Raw genomic sequence first — 23033 nt, forward strand, 5'->3', positions numbered from 1 at the left:
GCATTAGCCATCTGCATATGAGGAACTGAATAAATCCTGAGACAAGTACAGCAGTATAGAATCGGTGGAGACTATGGAGTTTAGAGACCCAAGTTACACACAGATGCTTAACGTGAACACCTTGCATGAGTGACAATCTTAAACAAGCATGGAGAATGGCATTAAAATTAATTTTGTGTGCTATATTTCCTGTAAGATTAAATCACTCTAGAATTTCATTCACCTAGTCCATGTTTTACTCATCTGTAGAAAATGATCTCCACCTTAGCTACAAAGTCATTTTGATCTTACTCAGGGCTTTTTCCTGCCTGAAAAAAACAGGGAAGAAGTGAACTTCCTACAAAACACTTATGCCCAGATAACAATCAGGTATTTTCCTTTTAGAAGGCCTATCAGTGAAAACACTCTACAGCCAGAAAGAACCTCATTATCATAGGCTAGTACCCCCATGTCTTTAAGATTTTTAAAAGAAATTTTTTACAAAGCAATCCTAAAGAGGTTACGATTTACAATAAAATTAATAGAATGGGTTATTGGTAAGAGCATCTGGAGGACCTGAAAGCAATCATGGTAGTTCCCAAAGGTAACTTCAAAACTTACTTGTCAAACTTGTGTATTTGTTCTTCATTATAAGGAAGCCCTAGGATCAGAGCAGATGACAAACATTACCAATCTAACTCTGCTAGTTGTATTTATGCAAAACTCTACTAAGTTTATCCATTTCCTACATAGTTTCCTTCTTTTTACAGGTCAAAGTGGTCATACACTCTTTCCTCCTCTCTAGTCTTGCAATGCAAATTTAAGCTATTAATAGTGGTGTTTCATTCATAAGGGCTTTAGCATGGTATCACACTAAAGACCTACAGACATATGCACTGTGTCCATATCTACCACTAATACCCTAGTCAAACTAAGACTGACCTGTCCTTTGCATTACATTTTACGCTAAAAGTGAATCAAATAAATTACTTACTTCGTTCTGCTTTGTCTTTTTTGAACTGATAGTAGATGTCTGTGATGGAAGACAGCAATGCCTGCAACCTTTCTGGACTAGAGTGACAAAAGGAAGAAAATTAGATGTATTATACATAAACTCAAGTACCTATTAACAAGCTTTGTGAACTACAACTCAATGCAGAACTACAACTCAATGCAGAATTCAATACATATTAGAACAGTAAATAGTTACTCACTTTCTGTCTTTTGGATGCATGCCTTCCTGATTTGCCCAGGTGTCAGCCAGTAAACCACCAGGAGAAAGTTTGGTTTTGATATCTTGCAGACTAGTTTCTATGGTGCCCTGAGAGCTGGAGAGCTACATAAGAGCAAGAAGGTTCAATCTTATCACTAGGTAAAGTGAAAAATTATTACTTGAGCACATTAATACTACAAACTTGTTTGTTTCACTGATCTCCATTAAAGAAATAGGTCCAATTATCTTCCTAGGCTTAGCTAGAAGAAGATAAAGCAAGGTATTATTAAAGAAAGAATCATATTTGATGTTGGCATTTCTGTTAGTTAAAATTTACTTTCTATCAACAATAACTTTTACCCTTTCATAAATCCCTTATTTACTTCTACCCTTATTCTTCTGGTTTATTAAGAATTCATATAATAACTATCCACATGATCCATACCTTCCTTTCTCTGCAGTTCATACAATCTTCAAAATAAAAATGCACTAATCATCTTTTCCTTTTAGAATGGAGAACTTTTTATCTGCTCCCAGTGTATTAAGTTATTTTCAATTTTTCCTTTCATGTCTGGAAACATGATGCACATTTCAAAGAAGATCACTTTGAAGTGTGTTTGTGAATGCAACATTTTAGAAAGCCAACAAAGTAGTCAATAATTCTTTAAGGAAAGGAAAAATGGAAAAGAAAAAATAGCAAAGCAAAATATATTTCAACGTTGTAATTCTTGAGTATTTTAGAAAATAGGAATGTATTTTCAGGAACTCATTTTCATTACACTGAGCTAACATAAAAGGATCTGCTCTGTTTTCAGAAAGATATTCACATTAGTATGGACATTTTAACAACTGGCAATCTAGAAGCTACATTGAAATTTCAGAGTTGTTATTCCCAGAAGCCTGTGTTACCATATATTTGGCTTTTTCTGTTGAAACATCATTTTCAGAATGACAGGGTAACTTTGTCAGACACTTACACGCAAGAGTTTTGTGTGTATCTCTGAAATTTCATCCACTTCTGACGCTTCCAAGTTGATCTGCATCAAATTTTCATATCTGTCCAGCAAAAAAATGTAGTTGAAAAAAAATAAACAAGCAGTGAATACACTCGAGGTATTTCTTGAATCCAGATCATAACAGTAACTGCCTTTTCTTGTATATGAAATACAGTCTCTGTCAAGCAACAACCATGAAACTGACAAATTTAAGTGGCCATAGAAAGAGTTTAGATTTAAAAAAACTTTCCTTGATTTTTTCCTACACTGGAACTGCTAAAATAAAGTTGAAATTTCCATTCCTGAATTCTTTATTCTAGTTTTATTACTTGTACTTGACAGGCACTGGAAGACTATTTCCTTTCATCAAGTAATTTTTTAAATCTTATCAAACTAAAGGTACTCAAAGTAGTCACTAACACACTAATACTTCAATGTACCAAAATGCTTTTCTAAGAAAACTTACTGGGTTAAATGTTTAAAGGCTGGGATAGTAGGAGCATCTGTTCATACTGATACTTTCCATATGACCATAGCTCAAGTGCCAAATAAATTATTCAGGACAATATTTTTTCTCTTGAGTCTCATGTACATTTAAGTCTTAAAAACACCATCACAAACAGCTCAACTGCTTTCAAAAAATACATGCTTCACTCAAGTTCAATGCTTTATTTATCTTTTCAAATAAAGACTTTGTATTGTCATGCTTTGAAGCACAGCCTTGAAAAGGAAGGACAGACAAGAGGACATGTCCCTTAGAAGATTTTTATGGAGTTAGCAAAGTCAAACAAACTGAAAATCCTGCCCCTTTGTAAGAGGCCAAAAGACCATGTGCAAACACATAGGAAATTTCTGTTCACATGAGAACTACTCCAGTTAGCAAATGAATGTCATTTTTTTTTCAAACTACTGCTGAGGTACTCAGAGTCACAAAACAGAAATGACAGTGATTTCTTCTGAGTGGCTTTCTTCTGGCAGAATGCAGAAAGAAACTATCTGAACCAAACACAGACTGAACAAGATCTAGTCCTGCCAACTAGTACAACTGGGCTTGAAGGGAGTTTGGATTCTTGCCCTGATGATTAGTATCTAGGCTGCACAGCTGTTATCTCGCATGTTACCGACTTCACTATTTCACTGTTGTGGTTTTGTGGTGTTTTTGAAGCCAATACAAACACACACACCTGGGTTTTAAGGTAGGTTCGGCACACACAGAGCAAATCTGTCAAACCCTTGAGCACCCACAATTACTACGTACAAGGTGCTCAACTTGCACAGGCATAGCAGCTCCAACAGGTTTACGTCTAATTTTTAAATCTACTCTGCAAACCAAAGTGGTTCTACATGTGTGTGTTAATCACCTTGTGGTTATCTGCATTTTCAGAGCAGCCTGGTGAGAAGTTCAGAAAATCCCATGACTAAGAGAGCATTTGGGAAAGACTGGCAGTAGGTTGAGCAGGAAAACTACCACCCATAGGAGAATGCTAAGAAGAGGTGCTATTTAAAGTTCCTATCACACTGCCTAAGAATAACACCTTCCTGGGAAGGGACCAAGCGGGGCTGGGCTTGGTTGTTTGGGGGTATTTTGCAGCTGCTCTGTGTTGTATTTCAACATGAAAATTCTTCCACACAGAAAATGTTAGTCTTAAAACTGTGTAAGGGGCAGTGTTTGAAGTCATATGCAACCAAATGCAGTGGCAAAAGCACTAATGAAAGCAAAGCTACTTGATTCTTTGTTCAAGCTTTACTGTAGCTTCTAGAGTCAATAAGAGCAAATGAGCTGAGTCAGAGAAGGAGAAAAAGAACATACACAGTTACCACTAATTAGTTACTACTTGTTCTTATTAAGTTAAGCAGCAAAATTAATATTCTAACTTAAGTAACATATATGACTAAATCTGCTTAAGTCAGTGCCATCAGAAAATGCATGCTGACTCAAATTTAATTTTTATATGCAAAAACACTGCAAATAATCATAACTTATAATACTGTTGTCACTAAAAATGATAATGAAGAATCAATGTGTACAGTGTACTGCTTCTACTCACATTTTCTCAGCTTTCTCAATGTTTCTGCTGCAGAAATCCAGCCTGATGACAATCTCTGCCTTTTTATGAACCATTTCATTGTAATCATCCTTGATTATTTCACTAAAAAAGTGAAGCATTAGTCTATAATGTATAAAGTAATGAATAAAAGCATTCAACTGCCATCCCACCAGCAATCAGTAATACAGTAATATACCTGAAGCAATAATTGCCAGGAGGAATTGTTTTCAGTTAGAGATGCATTAACATAATCCTCATATAAAAATACCTTGTGCAAGCTGTTCAATTCCATCTGCATGTTACCAGAAGTTAGACTTAAATTATACACAGAAGAAAGTAAATTTGCAAACACCTTAACTTTAATTATTCTTAAAAAAATTTGTTTCCCTAATGACAGGGAAAAGGGAAAATTCAGCCTATCCTTACTCAGGGATAAACAAAGCCTCCCAAGATATCAAAGAGATTACAGAATTATCTATTGATAATCAAGGCATATCTCAATTAAAAGAAAAAAGCATAATGAAATGCAGTCAATTGCTTACATCAGCCATCGAATTCCTTTTCTCATCAGCTCCTGGTAAAGTAGCAAAGAACTGGCAACTCTACAGGCATAACATACAATACCTGTCACTGCCTGGAGGAAAAAACCCAGCATAAGTACTGATCTGGTATTCTCTTAACAATTGCTTCAAGACAATACATCACAACAAAGCAACACAGATTAATAAAAGAAAGCAACATGAGGATGGTAGTTTAAAATTATCAACTTGGCCTAAGCTTTAGTCAGGCAACAACCAAACAGCCATTATGAAGGCAGAGCTAAACATGGGTTTTCCAGTTATGCTGAAGCACCTGTCAGGGATGAAAACAAATCTCACAAACAAAAATGATGCAACTTACTATTTCTGTCAAAGTTACAAGTACATTTCTTCAATATTTTAGGAATCAAGCACATACACTAAAAGGAACTTGCAAAAAGTGACCCTTTTTTATATTCTAAGGCTAGAGACTCTCTAAATTTACCCAATTCCACCTACAAGACTGCTGTATTATTTAGAATTGAGAACAAAGTTTCAGATATTATAATTTACAATACTTTAAATAATTAGTATAAACTGATGCTTTTCTGTTTATTAATTTTCAAGCTTACTGGTATTTAAAGGGGCATATATTTTCAGCACTACCATGTCTGAATAAAAGGCTCCTCAGCAGTCAGTATTTCACATGTATAAGTGGTGATCACAACGTCCAACATGGCTGCGCATACATTCAGTAGTTTTAGAAAAACAACCAAAACAATGCAACATCCTTTACCCATCTCCCACAGATTCTGAAAGTTTCTAAGAGGCAACAGAAATTCCACCCTTCTGCAGAGTGCTAGAGACTCCACCCTATTGAGCAAGAGTTATTTTTCTAATGTTAAATTTTGCACCATTAGAAGTTATGAAGCCTCTAACTCACTTAAAGACTACACAGTGTCAGGCTCCTTTCCCCACTGAATTGTACAGTAACAGAGCATTTTGAATTTAGAAGACTGGACTTTGGGTTTGGTTAAAAAAAAAAAACAAACCATATTTTGCATACAAAAGTACAGCTTTAATATACTTTTAGATCTTTTGTTAATAAATATATTTCTATCAGTCAGTATCCTCATTAGCATTCTAAAATAGTTTTATTAACATTATTAATTTGAAAATTAAGTAGCTTTCATTTCAGTATCATTATCCATATATATTATTTTAAATGGTAATTACTCACTTTAGCCATACTGGCATCCCCATCCAAATCGTAACGTTGATGTACTTTAGGAAGTAAAACTGAAATATAAAACAAGTGTCTGTATTTTATTATTTTTGAGAGGAGACTTCAAAAGTTCAGACTGTTTTCCCTCCCCACCCTGTACATTGCTTTTATGCCTTTTAATATCATGTGCTTTTCATGAGCTCCTTTAAAACCAGCCTTTGTCTTAACTGTTTTAAATAACTTGGTATCTTCAGCAAATAAGATTGTCTCCAGACTCACTTCTGAACATGCTGCACGGCACAGAATTCATGCAGGTCTCCACTTGCAACCTCTGTCCATTGAGAGAGCCAACTGCTGCTCTCTGTTCTTCAGCACCATGTTTGCCCACATAGGAGACCATTCCCTTCTCATCATATGGCTGCTTACTTTCATTGAGGCTCTTAAGGGTAGCACTTCACCAACCTCAGATAGCCCCTACCACCTTTGTTCTCATGCTCACTGGCTCCTTCAGAAAGCTCTGTGACACAATATAAAGGCCCTGTTGATCCTTCCACAAATAGCTAACCTACCCACACTCTTCAGCACCTCTGTGTAAGTGCCAGCCAGCTGGCCAGAGCAGTCAGTATTTAGGACATATTGAAAAAAGCAACACTGACCTCTCAGCTGCAGCCATGTCCTCCTGCTCACCATTTATTAAAAAAGGGCTCTGGCATAGGCCCCTCTAAAAGCCTCACAATGATAAATGGAAATTCAAAACCTTAATTTCTTTTTTTTTTCCCCTGTGTTATGGTATTACCTTATCTTCTGAGCAAATGTACATTATAAAGACCTCCTCTGTTAACTGAAAGGCTAACCACATTCACAACAAATAAAAATTAAAAAAGTAAAACTTGACCTTCCACTTAGTGAATAATGGAACAAAAGAATCAGCTTTGAGTTACTTTCTATAATGTTTCTTTCTACTTGTTTAAAGTGTCATGCTTCAAAAGGTTCATAACTCCATAAGCACCACTACATCTTAGCACACAAATGTTCAGGTTCAAAGGACTTGGAACATTACAAGCATCTACTGTTTCTGTAAAAATGCTCCAGATACTCAGCAGCTTTGAAAAACATTGGACTGCATACTTAGAACTTCAGATATCAACAAAAGAAAATTTCCAACACTATTTTTAAGACATAACAGACATAAAACAATTACATTAAGTAACACAAACTATTTACAAAAGACAGCTCTGAGCAAAGGGAAATTACTTTCATATACCTTCTTCATAGATTAATCCAACAATGTTCACAGCCTCCCTGCTTACTACAAAGATAGGATTCTCCTCTGTTGTTCTGGGGAAGTGCTGTGCCAATTTGCCAGGCTCTAGTACTAAGCGCCGACCTTCATATATCAGTTCTTGATTCTGAGATGGTATTTTTGTCTGTTTGTAGACCAACTCATGAAATATAGCAGCTCTGTAATACAAACAATATAATTGGTAGCAGTTAGATTCACTACAATAGTTCAGCAATTCAGATTTTGTATTATTTAAATAAAAATTGCTTTTATTTCTGATTAATTAAGAACCGGGTTTACACATAAAGCACCTGACTTTTAAGTAAAAAAACAGTAGCATGGTGCCTAAGACCCCAGGTTGCTGTGTTACAGAAATAAAAGCTATTTCCTGCAAAATACTAAACTTCCTTTCTACCTCTGATTATCTGCCAAAGCACGTCTGTCTAAACACAATTGCTCTGGTCTGAAGGTCAGTAAAACCAGGCAACATTAAAACAGGGGAAGGAAGCCTACTTAAGTTTTCTAAGGCATATCCTTTTCTTGAAAGGAGATGGATGGTCTCTCCAAAAGCAAAGTCTGGTATTTTACATATCAAAAAATTAAGTTCAGCCAGTAAGCTAACAGATAGCCAGATTATTTCCTAAAACAGCAGTGATAAAGAAGAGCAAAGACGCTTTGGAATTTTATTTACAGCAATCAATAGATACAAGGATAAGAATTCATAATACCACCATACCTCTCCCCTCCAAAAACACCCCACCACAAAAGCCTACTACCACAACAGCAACCAAAAAACCAAACCAGCAAAAGCTCCCACAAAGGAGGGAGAAAGAAAAGAAAAACCATCAGTACACTAAAGGGAAGGACCAGTTTGCCTCCTGTGCAGCACTAGTACACTATTACTTCTTAATACTACAACTAGTTTATAAATAATCACGCATGTAAATAATAATAAAAATTAGAAGTAAGATTTCTCTGCAAAAACAGTATTTGGGCTCTCTCAAAATAAAAGTGATGGAATAGAAAAGAAAAATTGAAGTGGGCAGAACTGTATTTACACATTTGATGAAATAACAGTATGTATCAATGTATTAGAAATTAACATGTGCTCTGTATTATCTGTAACACAGCAGAGAAAAGGCATTAATGTTTGTACATCTTACAGCTTTTAACATCAGCACTTCATGGTCATAAAGTGAACCCCATACAAATCAGGATCCTAAACTGTACCAATTACCACTTCAGAATCCCTGTGAGAGTTTTACACCGTAGACAATGTGTGCCTTTTGTATGCTTGAGGACATTATTTTTATTTTTGGTCAACATGTTTCTATGTGCACTATGGCTATGCAGGAGAATCGTGTCCTTTTACTTCCTCAGATAAACTGCCAATTAGGGGTTGCTGAATTTGCAACGCTGGTGACATGAGGTCACAGGTTACTGAATTTGTAACTGGTGATCTGAGGTCACAGTGCTGTTAACCTGAACAAGACTAAAGTAATGCAAATAGAGAGAGAGAGCACTTACGTGTTATAGTTGTGAATATAAACTTTGTGCAAGGTCATCTGCTGTAATGAAAAGATGTGGATTATTATTCGGTGCAGTATGTCACTCGTCTCTGCAAAAAACTGGTCAAATCCCCAGCATTTCTCCTGGTCTGCTTCAAGAATATTTGCAAGGACAGGTGTGAGCAGTACTTGCAGACCCCTAGAGGACACCAGGAAGAGATGAGACAACTTGGTTCTACTTGAAACATTTTATCTTGCAACCAATCACAATAATTCATTTGACTTGTCTCATGCATACACATCTATTATCCCTTAAAGAGTATGTCAGTGCCTTTTTTCCTACGCTGAGCAACAAAATGTTCAAAGGCAATGTCTATGGTTTTTCATTAATACATGTACTTTAAATCTTTCCTTTTTTTTTGGTATTTGAGAAATTTCAGTCACACTGCAAAAATTACATTAAATTAGTATACTAAGTCTACATTGTACAGTTGAGGCCACATTCTACCATCCCAGTAGCATTTTAGCCAGCTCACCCCACACACCACAGTGTATCACTTTGAAGGAAGCTACTGCCATTTAGGATTTGCTAGTGGTGATGTTTGTGTGAGCACACCATGTTGCTTTCAGTCAAAATCAGCTGGATTAGCAAAGACTCATTTAAACTGTCAACACTAATAATTCATCCTGATTGAGATGGGGCTAAATAAGTACTATGCACATGCAGCTTCAGTGCTGCAAAAAAACCTGTGCTACCCATTGCCTTACAGTTGCTACTATTCTAGGAGGAAGGTCAGCTTAAATTTCTTGCATTTCTGCCTTGAGCATCTGAATGGTAAGAAACTTTATGGATCCCACTTGTGCATTACCATGAACAACTTCTCCAAAATTTTAACATTATGTACACATCAAGCCTGAATCCAGCGGTAGAACTGGTAACATTCTCAAGCAAGTTGCAGTGGCTTGCAAGCACACTGCTGACTACATTAGAGGTCAGTGGATGCTGTGCTCAAACCCACTTTAGTACTAAACTTGTAACACTGAATACTGTTTGAATACTACATAAAAGGATAAGCAGAGGAACAAATGACAAATGAGCAGTATAATGAAAAACACATACAAATTGCAAATTTTGCACATTCTAAACTAATGAATTCATATAAACCAGACTTTGACTCTACACTCCTTAAAGATGTATATATTTGGCTTTCAAAAAGGTTTGTTTATACAGTCTCTTCACAGAACAACTTATTTCCTCCTTTACCAAGAAAGATTAGTAACTTTAAAGTACAGAAGAAATCTCAGGAAGAAAAATGGGTAAGTGGGTTATGGGAGGTGTTTTCAAAGTCACACCAAAATCAGATCTTCCATGGCTCTTTATACTGAATATTACAGACATATGAAGCAAAAACATGATGATAAAATTGAAAAGATACAAGTATGTGTTAAAATGCACTGATGTGACCTTTTTCCTAGCAAAAAGTAAGCCTCTGAATTGTCTTTGCTTATCATTTCCTTCCTACTGCCTAATCTTTGTCATGTCTGAAGTCACATTCTTGCAAGAAATGAGTGCCATCAAAGTTATTGATTCTTCATTCCTGAGGTAATAGTAATAGTAATAGTATTTTCTAGTATTTTCAGTAATAGTATTTCTTCTCAAACCACATCAGATGTGCTCATTTGTAAATTAGCAATCATAAAACTATTTGGACAGATGGGAAGAAAAAAACCACTTGATAACCAAATATCAGACTGTACTGATGTACTGAAGAGTTCAAAGAAAAAACTGTGTCAGATCTCTGCTCCAAAGACACAACCCCAGAAAATACCTGGAAAAGCCCAATCAAGAGGCATTGAAACATTTTGTGAGCATTTGTAAGTTGAAACTTACTTTGAAAGGCTACAAGAAACAGGCATCTCCCAACTCCACTCAATAGGTCCATTTTCCGCTTTCTGTATTCCAGAAATAGCACCAGAAGGCTTTCCAGTGATTATTTTATACCTGCAATACATGAAAAAAATGATGGAAACTTCAGCTACTTCTTCTTATACATGCATAGGTTGAGTAATTAATCCTCAAAGGGGCAGCAAAAATGCAAATTTAAATGACAGGTTGGCCCAAATTTGTAGATGGTGCAAAAATTAGGAAGCTTCACTTACGAGCTGACAGATCAGTGCTAAAAGAGTAAAGAACAAAAAGTTACGCTGGAGAAGCAACTTTGTCTATTTCAGCCTTGGGGAAAACTTCTGGAGATACTTCCAGCATACTGAAGGAAACCAAACGTTTTCACAAGAGTTAATGAATCAAAGTCAATTTAGTTCCATTTACACATTAACATGCTAACTTCAAGCATGTTCCACAGCAAGAGACAACATTTAACCACCACAAAGTGACTTGGGCATAGAGAAGGAACATCCAGAAATCTAGATACAATTTGGCATTGTTTAACTTTGTATTGCACAGGCAAGTATTTCTCAAATTTTTCATGAAATGAAATGAGGATCAACAGACTTTTTGCAACAGAATATTTCAGCTGTGCTTTCTTTTTCTGGAGGACAAGATACATACAAAACATCTCTCAAGCAGCTACAAGAATTCTTATGTGAAAAAAATCAGAAGATGGAAAATTTCTTCAACTAAGAAAACTGGAGTCAGTTTTACAAGGAGCATCAGAACAGAGATGGTATTGATGTGTTAGAGGTTCCAAGTACCCCCTTGCTTTATTCTTAAAATGCAACACACAGAAAAACAAAATACAACCAGACTAAGATGAAACAGGAATCGAATACAATCGTCACATCATAGGCATATCTTCTGTTTTCCACTCAGGAGCCATCCCTGTTATCTGCAGCTGCAGTTCCACAACTACACTACTCAAATGTCAGTCTCATTGGTAGTGCACTCATTTCAAGACTGCTGGGTAAGACCATCATTTAAAGGACAACAAAAATTTGCAGCACCAAAATCCCATTTCAGAATACCATAATTTTGCCTAAGTATCCAAGTTACATAAATGGCACTGCAACAGACCAGCCTAGTGCCATGCTGAAAGAAAGATGTGTGGAAAAACACCAGTATTTTGGGGGAACTCAATTCAGGTCTTTCTCAATTTAAATGCTTAATTCGGATCTTAAGGTGTCACACAGTAAAATCCTTGTTGAAGCAGAATGTTTCCACTGATTTTGGCTGGGATAGAGTTAAGTTCCTTCATAGTAGTGTATGGTACCATGTTTTGGATTTGTGACCAAAACAGTGTCAATAACACAGGCATGTTTCGCCATTGCTGAGTAGCACTTACACAGCATCATGGCCTCTTCTACTTTTCTACTGCCCTACCAGCAAGTAGGCTGGGGGCAAGAAGTTCAAAGGGGATACAGGAGGACAGTTGACCCAAGGGATATTCCACACCTATTGCTCAGCAACAGAAGCTAAGGAGGAGGTGGGGAAGAATTTGCCAGGGTGGCACTTGGTCAGGGACTGACTGTGCATCAGCTGGCTGCTCATGAGCAACTGGGGATTTTCTGCATTACTTGTGTTCCTTGGTTTTGTTTCCCTTTGGGTTTAAGAGGCAAGGACTGCTGTTTGTTGTGGAGGCTTTTTTTACTTATTAAACTGTCTTTAACTCAATCTGTGAGTTTTTGTACTTTCACCTTTACAATTCTCTCCCCCATCCCACTACAGAGAAGTGAGTGAAGAGCTGTGTAATGTTCAGCTGCCTGTGGTATATCTGGGGCTATACCACAACAAGAGAGTGTTTTTCCTTTAATATTTTTACTGTTTTAAAGTTTTTCTATATGTGTGTAGAATTCCTTGGTAAAAAGCATTTTGAAGGCTGATTTAATTTACCAACAGATAAAATTCTCCTTCTAAATTACCTACATCACTTCCTTGTTCCTACGAGGTCCTTCAAAAGGTCGGAAAGGCAAATTCCCTGTTGCAGCATGGTAAAAGGTCACCCCTATGCTCCACAGATCAACTGTTGCTCCATACTTCTTCTGATGCTCTTTTCTCAAAACTGCTCGCTCATACATATCAGGATGCTAAAGAGAAAAAAAAAGTTACAATTGCTTTATGAAACTTTACACAGAAAAAACCCAATCTAACCCAATTTGTCAGTCTAAACTTTCAGTTCTTTAAAAAAGAAAAGTTTGCTTGTATCATACAAGTTGCTTAAGCTATTCTAACAAACATCACTATATTCCTACGTATGACTGTTGCTTTTATTAAAAAGTTTACAAAAAATATTTTGAAATTCAGCTGGAGAGTGACTACTAGTATAAAAGACCACTAAAAAAGAGAAGAAATTCAGTATTCCTCCTGATGATTTTGAAACAACAGAAACCAAATGGAAAAAAGATCCACAGCAGAGGAGAGTATCAGCTGTGATTCACATTTGGGAAAACTTGGCAGGAAGAAAATCATGCTAAGGTGCTTGTCTTGGTACTTCTCCACCTGTCTCTCTTTGGTTAGCCAAGGTTTCACGCAAATCTTAACTACACCTAACGTCATCCAAGTAGCTCAAACACAAACTAAAACACATCTACAGAGATAAAGGCAAATCTATTCATAACTAAAATACTGTTGTTCCTCCTTTCACACAAGGCAACAGTTAAAGCTGGACTTGGAAATTATTTCAAGACTGATGTATTTACACCAGCAGAAGATGGCATGACCCAAGGTGAAAAAGTCCAGTGGAAAGTTATAAAAACAATTGTAATACAAAGGTTTAAATACTAATTCCCAACAACTTGACCTTGACTTATTCAACCATAACCATGAACGGCCTCAGGCTTCAAACATTTCTTCAACAGAAAATTAAATCATATGGGCTTACTAAATACTCTTCTGTGCCATAGAGAGAAACAAATTGTTCATCATCTTCAAGTTCTCTTGCTGCACCAAAATCTGTAAGTTTGTAAACAGACTGCCCATCTTCACCTATAACACGCATTATATTGCCTGGCTTGATGTCACGGTGCACTATTCCATTCTCACGGAGATGATTCATCCCAGCCACTTCAATTGAAGAAAACAAATACAGAATTCATGTACACATTGTGACACACTGTGCAAACACTGAATTGTAACTGACGCTAGGAAGACACGCTTATGTTCTCATTGGGAAATGGGAATGAGAAGGGACATATAACTAACAGAAAGACCATGACCACAGATTGCTTTTTTTTCTTTCCAAACAGCTAAATTACAGCATTTCTTGCCCTCAGTAACATCTCTCCCATAAAGTAAATTTTATAGCAGGTAAACAAAGGTAAACCATATTATTTTTCTAATTAACTCTTCTGAAATTATCACTAGAAGTCTGTTCAATATGTGAAAAGTATTCTTGAAATAAAGAAAAAAATACATCAATACTTTGCACAGAGATGGCTTCTTAATGCAGATACCTATACCAACATAGATATAAATATGTGATTCCATAGGACCATATTAATTTGTTCAATTAGTTGACAGTCATGTAAATTTGTTTCTTGCTGTTTGAAGATAAATAAAACAAGTATGAGATTGTTTCAGTCAACAAAATAGACCAAAGAGCTAAGTCTACATACCCACATCTCTCAAAACAATTAAGAACTCAGACTCTGGCAAACCAAAGGCATTAGACGGCTCCTCTAAAACTGTGTACAAACTCCCACACGGACAAAATTCCATAACTAGTACTTTGTGTCTAGTAGTTGTCTGGAAAAAAAATCAAAAAGAGATTAAGAATCTGACTATTGCGACACCAATGTCAGAAACTACCTATAACCACAAGACCTTACTTTCAAAAAAGAAAAGTAAAATCTATAGTTAGATCATAATTTCCATTCTGGTGATCTTCAAAAGAAGTGCAGGTGGATTTTTATATTGTTTCACGTATTCCAACTTGGAGAGGGGAAAATAACTAAGAAAGCCTCAAGTTCTAGGCACTAGCAGGTTGACAGCAGCATTGACAGGTGGACAAACAAGAAACTACACACCATAAGTGCTGAGAATATCAACTGTCCTTCTTTATTCATCTCATCATCTGGGTCATTTCAACTCATCTGTTCATTTTCAGTTCAGCTGCTCCAATTTATACTATTATAATAGTATAATAATTATATATATTATATATACTATATAATAATAATATTATATATTATTATATTATTATAGTATATATATTATATATACTATATAATAATAATAATTATATAGATTATATATACTATATTATATTATAGTATACAGGATACTGTATAATAGTATCCTGTCATCATTTTACTTGGTTGAAAAGGAAAAGCATAAAATTGTCAGGATTACTGAAACACCTTCATCTATAAACAGTTCCCTTATTCAACTATTAAATATTAGTACATGTAGATACATTAAAAATCCTAATTCAAGATAAAACTTAGGACAGGTGGCTTCCTGAGATAAGATTCATTACCTGAGCCTACACACTGAAGATGTTTCACCTACTGAAAGCAAGCATATTTCTTCTTACAGCAACAAAGAAGAAAGAAAACCAAAATATGGTGGTGGCTGGGTGGGAGTATTTGTATCACCATATATGCTACCATTCTTTAAAAATGTAACTGTACACTTTATGGTTGTGGATAAAACAAAAAACCAGTTACTACAGTTACTTCCATGCATCTCAGATCACAAACACAATTCATTACCTCTTCCTCAATGGCAAACAACTTGACAATGTTCTTATGATTTAGTTTCTTCAATACTTCAAACTCTCGCATCTGAACATCCACAGGACGAAGGAAACTTATACTGTTAAATACTTTGACAGCATATAAATCCCCAGTTTTCTGTTGAAAACAAACAAACTACTCATCAAACAGAAGCAAAAAATTGTAAATGTACACACAGACATTATCCAAGCATTTTTCGATTTTCTATTGTACATATGAGTATAACCAGACTAGAAATATTTCAAAATACTACTTTGTGCTAAGGTGGAAATAAAGATTCTGCTAAAAAAATGAAATTGCATTAGTTTAATATAGACTAGAAGCAAACAGACTAGCTGAAAGGAACTCATTAGGTCACAAAACCTAAGAGCTCTTTAAAAAAGAGTACTGTTAGTATACTGTTATAACAGTACAAAGTATACAGTTAGTATATATACTGCTAGTATACTGTTACTATAAAAAAAGAGTACTGTTATATAAAAGTACTGTTAGTATAAATGCATAGCCTTTGTTAGTATAGCAAAGCCTACACATTTAAAAATTACTCCTAAACTTAGCTGAAAAATATTTTTTCAGCAAGAATTACTTGCACTAATCAATGAGAGGCACGCATATACTTGGCTTGCTTAAGTTAAAAGACAATTTCTGGTAGTTGAATGTTGCTCTCTCTTTCTTTATTGTTCTGTTTATACTGATAAACCAGTATTTTCTTTTTTCAAAGGCAGTTTTGAGCACTACGTGGCACTCATGTAAAATCCTGAGGAGTTCAAACCCACATAATAAGTGTCAGGAGCACAATCAGGAGCTTAATCAGATTTAAGTTCTCCAGAGGGACTAAGCCTCAACATACTCAAGCAACAACAGCACCAGCTGAAGTGCAACTCCCATCCCTCTCAGGGCAGAGCATCTTCCTGCGCCCACTCTAGAAACAAGCTTGCACGAGCAGTTGGTGCAACAGATTATTTCTAAGGACACAGCCTTCCTGTGCTCAGACAAGGTGCGCTTTGCAACACACTTACATGCACTACTGGTGCCCATGTAAATCTTTCTCCCATTGACAACGAGCTGCAGGTCACAGGCTCAGACTACTGAGGGTGATCACAGGCGCAACCATGGTTTACAGGGCAATCATTCTGTGCTGAAATTCACTTACCCAGAAAAGCAAAAATAACTGCTAAACTATTGCTTAATACTGTTCCACGCTTAAATATCGAACACAGAAACACTGTATCTTACAAATCACTTTGTAGCAATTTGACACAGACTATCATTACTGAAAGGCAACTTTCACAACTATACTTTGTGAACCATACTTTGTGTTTATATTTTTGCTTTGTGAGATATATTGTGAAATTCATAGGAACAAATTACCTACACAAGTAAGGTCCTCTTAGCCCCTCAGCAGGTTGCAACATACACTTTAGTGTATCATTTGCAAAAATATTACTATTTTGCACCGATTACTCAACACATGTCACCAAGAAGACATTTAAAAAGCACTGACTTACATATAACAACTAACAACAGCTTCATCCACTACAATAAGAATATTATTCTTATTAAAAAATTAAAATTAAAAAATAATAAAAATCACCAAAACAGGCTTTAAAAGAACAGATAAAAACCAAAGAAAAGACAGTTTAACAAAGATACATATAATAGGATCATGTAATAGAAACTGGTAGGTCATTTGTTTCTATTCAAATTCTTGAATAAGGTGGTTTTTTTCTGTAAAAATGAAGAAAAAGGAATGAAGAATTATTAATATATTTTACAAGGAAAAATAATGCAACATTAAGAACAAATCCTTAGAAATGTAACTACTGAACTCTAATTCAATGGACAAATACTAAAAATTAAAAACTAAGCAAGAATAATTACACAGATACATTTGCTTTAGGCCTAAATATTGAACTTTTTTTGTCGATTTCATGATGTTACTTGCATATGAAAATTCCTCACAAACCTTCTGTCGCCCCCGGAAAACATTTGCAGTCGCTCCCTGTCCCAGAATGTCAGACAACAGCCAGAGGTAATTTGAAGTGCTCTGCATCTTTGCTCTTTGATCAGACAGTTTTCTTTTTCACCTTAAAAGAGAAGGTTCAATACACTAAATTATAATTTAGTAAAATACATTACTTATATAAATTAGAAGGAAATATAAATGTCCAAACCTGACATGTAGAATGAAGAGCAACCAAGTAGAGGAACAAGAAGTGAAATATGGAAACAAAATTAAGCCAAACAATCAAAACTAATGCCATTGACACAACACCTCTCTGCATTTAAGGTCTGTATTCCCCAGACTTTGTTTGAAAGATCAACTGGAAAGGTGAAAATCTTATAATCTCTTTACTGTTGTACATGGTGTTGAAATGATCAAGTAACAAAATATATAGAAAAGAGGCAAAACCACGTGCACGAAGTCTTCTAAAGGTAAGCAAGACCTGTAACTGAATTCCATTATTCTGTACATATGCCAAAAAACAAATATTAGAGATGATGTTAGATATGTATACAGATATTTTGCATCACTTTGGCTCTGGAAGTTGCATTTCAGTAGGAGATGGACTAACAAAACATAAAAAGCTACTTTTACATGAGCTTGAAAAAAACTACAATTGACAGAAGTATTTACAACCACTAGCTGGAACCAGCAATTACTACTGAAAGAAATTAAGAGACATTTCTCTCATTTCTACAAGTTCATATTGGGTATGTCACATCTACAGAATTTCCCCACCCTTCCTGAAATATGAACTGTCAAATAGTTGGTCTTCACAGATTCACATGAAAGAGGAAAAAAGTTTGATTAAATTAAAATTACTAACATAAAACAGAACATTAGAACTGCCACATTTTCCTGTTTGCCAAAACAGCAGGAGCTGCAGGTGAATACCCTTAATTTTTTGGTTTAATTAACACACTGATTTTGCCATTAAACCTAGGAAAAGGCGCTAAAATCAAAGATGGAGCTTGCCTAACCTAAAGAATCTCAAGAGCAAAATGGCAACTGGACCAGGGAAGTTCCTACAGTGAAGGTCTTTGCTCAGCTTGGTAGCGGATGCTGCATGTTACTTACACGTGATGACAGGAAACTGGTGACTGATACTCAAAGAAAGAAGCCTTTCCCGTAACTGCTGAAGAATTTCCTGAATCTGCTACCAGAAGTGGCACTTTCTGAGAGCTCCCTGGTGCACAGGAGCCGCACAGGGCGCTCCCAGGAGAGCGGAGGGAGCCGCACGGCAGCGCCGCTCTCCCAGCCGGCCCCGGCAGCGGGCGGAGCACTCGGCCCGCCCTGCCCCTGTCCCACCGCGCCCCGTGCAGACCGCACACGGGCTCTGAGCGCGCTTCTCTGCCTGTAGTGACCGCACATTGCACACTTTCCTCTAGCTGTTCGCTCATGTGAGATGTGAAGCTTCTTGCAAAGCTGTCCCAAAACATCCAAGCAATGACATGCAGCGTACAGAATGCAAAGACACAAAGCAAAGAACCGACATTACTCCACAGTTAATTGAGAGTCACACAGCAATGCCATCTGCAAAATTTGACAAAGTTCTTAATGCCTCTGGAAGGGACAAAAGGTTTTATGTCCAATCTAGACAATAAAAAAAACCCCTAACACCACATTCCCAAGCCTAACAATTCTTGGTTAACTCTGACAAGACAATCTGCAATAGTAGGGTAAGATGACTTCTCCCATCAGGCAATTACTGTAGATGCCAATGATCTCTCTACAATGCAGACACAGAAGGTACAGAAGAGAGGATGTAAAGAAATAACGCACAGCCTGCACTGCAAACCATCTGTAAAATCTTCAAGTTAAAACATTTCTCTCATAATTAAACTCCTGCTTCTAACAGGCCAGCTGGCACATTACCAGTAAGCATGAATTTTGTGATTTACTTCAAAACAATTCATAGACTCATAGCAAGGCACAGAACATAACGAATCCTTTCTAATCAGACCGACAGTGCACAGAAATTCTCCATCAAAATCTATTCAAATAAAAACAAAAATTAGTAGCCCATTAATAGACTAAATTATTACATTCCCCAAAAGAATAAAGATGAGGTAGCTTATGTACAAGATCAGCTCCTTTTTACAGTCTTAATCTATAACTAAATATGCACAAAGGTCAATGGATGAAAAAAATAAAAGAGCACAACTACAACAGATGATCTTCAGTATCATTCAGAGGATATTAAGAATAACCAGAAAGTCATTTAATGGATTCTCAAGGTCTGGGGCTTTTTACTCTTAAAACAAAATATAGACATAAATACAGCAATATTAATCCCAGGGTACATATTACATGGCAAAACAAAGTCAGTATTGCATTATTACCCTTTTTTTGTTAATTTTTGGCAGTCTTCACTTTTAAGGTATAAAGTCTCATTCAGCTTTAACCTTCAAATTATAATAATTAGATTGATTAACATGTTAGGCCTCTAATACTTTGTGTTCTCTGACAAAGTAATAACTGATCTTCGCTAAATACTTAGCATCTCAAGTTTTCTCTTCATTTCTTCCACTCTAAATCAAGTTACTAAGGGTTTCCCTTAAAATAATAATAAAGAAAAAAATTGAAAAAGGCTCTAACTCGATGATTGATCCTGTCACTAGACTTAATGCTGAACTTGCTATTTCTTCACATCTCACTTATGGTCACTAAGTCTGGTGTTAGATGAGTCAAAAGCTCTTCACATACATCTCAAGAAATCTCTCCAGCTCGCAGTTTGATTTACTATCTCCCATTAGCATATCAGGGGCTTGGGGGCTGCTTTTTAGGTGTTTTTTATTGAAGATTTTTCTGCTTCTGGTCATGCTACTACTCTTTTAATCTATCAGCAGAGGGGGTTGTAATAAAAAACGACTGCATTGCTAATGCAGTTTTTTTTTTAAACTCCCAATGCTTTGAAGCGGGAGAACTGAATGCTCGTAACTAACAGGAAGGAATTTTCTGCTACCTCAGGCACACGGGATAAGCACACAAAGCAGGTATGGCTCCCCTATTGACAGCTGCAATATACAACTTCACCAGGCAAGCAGGGACAGATGATGAAGTTTAAGTGATGGCCCTTTCTGTTTACAGGCAAGATCCTATATGCCACCAAAGCCAACAGGCAAGGTGCTGAGGTTCCAAATAAATGTCATTCACACTCTGTTAACTATTAACGTTTGATACTTCCCTGTATGCCCTCTCTCAAGGCTTAGAAAATAAGCTTCTCCCCCGAAAGCTCCTGCTTCCTACCCCTGCTTTCTTCAGCTATAACCTCTTTAGGGGGTTTCCAGTCCAACAGCTGGCATCTCAATCACGGAAGTACCCTGCCCTTGGCCACACAAGGAGCTGCTTGAACCCTAACATTCTTCCAAAGGCACACAAAAGAAATGGCAAGCCTGGCTCCAGTGCTGCTCATCACCCCTACTCTAGGATTGTCCAACCCGTACTGCAGGGGGAGGACTCGGCCTGTGTGGGACTGCAGCTCCTGGAAACCAGCGGAGGGCCACGTCCTTCCCTCGGCGGGAAGTGGGCAGGCACAGCACCGAGCTCATCCCCACAGCAGGACGAGATTCCCGACGTAAAACTTTAACAACTCCTACGAAGGCGACGCCGCTTCCTGAGTCACATTCACAGGGACAGAAGTCACCGAGACCGGGACTAGGGCCGGGCCCCGGGCACACCGCAGAGGCCACGGGCCGGCCGCACCTCGTTCCGGCCACTGCACGGCCGGTACCGCCGCCACCTCGGGGCGCGCCGCCCGCGACCCGGCAGCTCCCGCGAAGGCCCCGCCGCCGCCCCGGGAAACTGAAACCACCGCGCCCGGTGGCTGCCGCCTCCCCTGGGCACCAGCGCGATGGCGGCGACGGCACGCGGCCGGCGCAGCCCACCTCGGTTCGGCCCGGCCCTACGCGGCCACCCCCGAACCCGCCCTGCCCAGCCCCGCAGCCCCACGCACCAGCCGCTCCCGCCGGCCTGCCCAGCTCCCCGGCCGCTTCCGGCTTCCTGCCGCGGCGCGGGGAGGCGGAGCGGGCCAGGCACCGCCCGGGCGGCGCGGCCGCCGCGCCCTCCCCGCCCGGCGGGGCCTGTGCGGAGACCCCGCCCGTTGGGGCCGAGGCTGCGCTGCCCGGCCCCGGGCGACGGATCGCGAGATAGGAAAATATCTGGGAACATGGGAAAGTGGGAGTGGGGTGTTGGATAAAAGTGGTCACTCCGGGTGTTTTCGCTGGCGCGATGTTCCCAACGGGCTCGGAGCGTTTCCGGGGAGAGGTCCGTGGTGATTTTTTTGCTGTGTAATCGGTCCGGCGGAGGTTTCGCTTTCTCGACTCCCCAGACAGAGCTGCCTCTGCCCCCGCCCCAGCGCTGAGCCGGAGCTGTGGGACCCGCGCCTCCCCACGGCGGGCTCAAGGGATACCCGGAGAAATGCCTTCCCACCCCGCGTAATTTCTCTCTCTTTCACCTCGTTAAAACCTCAGGAAATTGTGGCAGTTCTCACATTCCCGCTCAGTTGTTACTGATATGTTTTAAACCAAAGTTCTCGGCTGATTTATCCCTTGCTATGTGTTTTTGTCTGTCCGGTAATGTTGCTGTTCCAGTAAATTATCTATATAATGAAATACTGATAGCGTTATAATTTATGCATAATGTAATCTGATCATAATTATGGTGGGAAAATAGTGGAAAGATTTTTTTTCCTTCCAAGACGATCCCTCTTTTGATGCTCTGTATTTCCTGTTTGGAGCTGCCATCTTCTGAAATCTTGGAAGCCTGTTCTCTTGAGGAACTGACATCAGCCTCTCGCTCCCAGGCTTTCTTTGTTGTTACTATCTTACCTTTCATAAGTTTTATCAAAAGTTCAGACTTTCTCTGCTTCACTTGTTACAGGGCACTAAAGTTTTTCTGAAGCTCTCCCTAGTGAAACTGATAAATCGGTTACAAGGCACTAAGGTTTTTTTGATACATTGACTTTGATGCATTTATGGCCTTAATATAAATGCCTAATTTATGTTCCCCACTTGTTGGCGTCTGAACTTTGCTTTATAATGCTATATTGTAGAGGGGATCGTTCCCTACTACATTTGCATTCTGTCCTTGCATCTTTCAAAACATTTTGTCCAATTTAAGAACAGGAGAAAACAGACACAAAAAAAAAGAAACTGCCACTGCAGTTTCATTCTAGAATTTTTTTACTTTGCTTACTTCCATTTGTTTTTAACAAAAGTAAAACTTTTGGTATTCCTCACCTCTCTCATATTTGGATTCTCATTCATATTCACAAATTTGGCAGTCTGTAGCTGCACAGGCCTGAAAGCTTATCAGTCTTTAGCCATTACACTGGCCTGTAAATAAAAGGTACCATTGCTCTAGAAAAGGTGCCTCATCTTTAATTATGACTTGCAGTTGTGTTTCTCATTTAGACACTCTTTAGAAGAGGAAATTTGTCTTATACACTAGAGGAGTTACCACAATGATGACTTTAAACACCTTCAGTCTAGATATAGGGTCATTTTGACCACAACAATGTTAAGTCATACAGGAATGCTGCAGGTGGTTGTTTGGTGCAGCCTTTAAAT

The 23033-nt window shown here is 37.9% G+C and overlaps 1 protein-coding gene across 1 annotated transcript in view; it reads right to left on the bottom strand.

Annotated features, from left to right (window-relative positions):
• TBK1 (TANK binding kinase 1) overlaps positions 1-21480 on the bottom strand; it is a 28368-nt gene extending 6888 nt beyond the window's left edge. The window contains exons 1-16 of the mRNA XM_030960438.1: positions 21419-21480; positions 17425-17545; positions 15435-15575; positions 14337-14466; positions 13604-13785; positions 12649-12809; positions 10660-10770; positions 8788-8967; positions 7243-7439; positions 5994-6052; positions 4778-4869; positions 4236-4337; positions 2170-2248; positions 1194-1315; positions 974-1050; positions 601-640 (exon numbers count right to left, since the gene is read on the bottom strand). Coding sequence (XP_030816298.1) covers positions 601-640; positions 974-1050; positions 1194-1315; positions 2170-2248; positions 4236-4337; positions 4778-4869; positions 5994-6052; positions 7243-7439; positions 8788-8967; positions 10660-10770; positions 12649-12809; positions 13604-13785; positions 14337-14466; positions 15435-15575; positions 17425-17511 — 1760 coding nt within the window. The 5' untranslated portion in view covers positions 17512-17545; positions 21419-21480. The remainder of the gene's footprint in view (positions 1-600; positions 641-973; positions 1051-1193; positions 1316-2169; positions 2249-4235; positions 4338-4777; positions 4870-5993; positions 6053-7242; positions 7440-8787; positions 8968-10659; positions 10771-12648; positions 12810-13603; positions 13786-14336; positions 14467-15434; positions 15576-17424; positions 17546-21418) is intronic.
• Positions 21481-23033: the final 1553 nt, after the last annotated feature.

This window comes from Camarhynchus parvulus, chromosome 1A (assembly GCF_901933205.1).
Source record: "Camarhynchus parvulus chromosome 1A, STF_HiC, whole genome shotgun sequence".
NCBI classification, from domain to species: domain Eukaryota; kingdom Metazoa; phylum Chordata; class Aves; order Passeriformes; family Thraupidae; genus Camarhynchus; species Camarhynchus parvulus.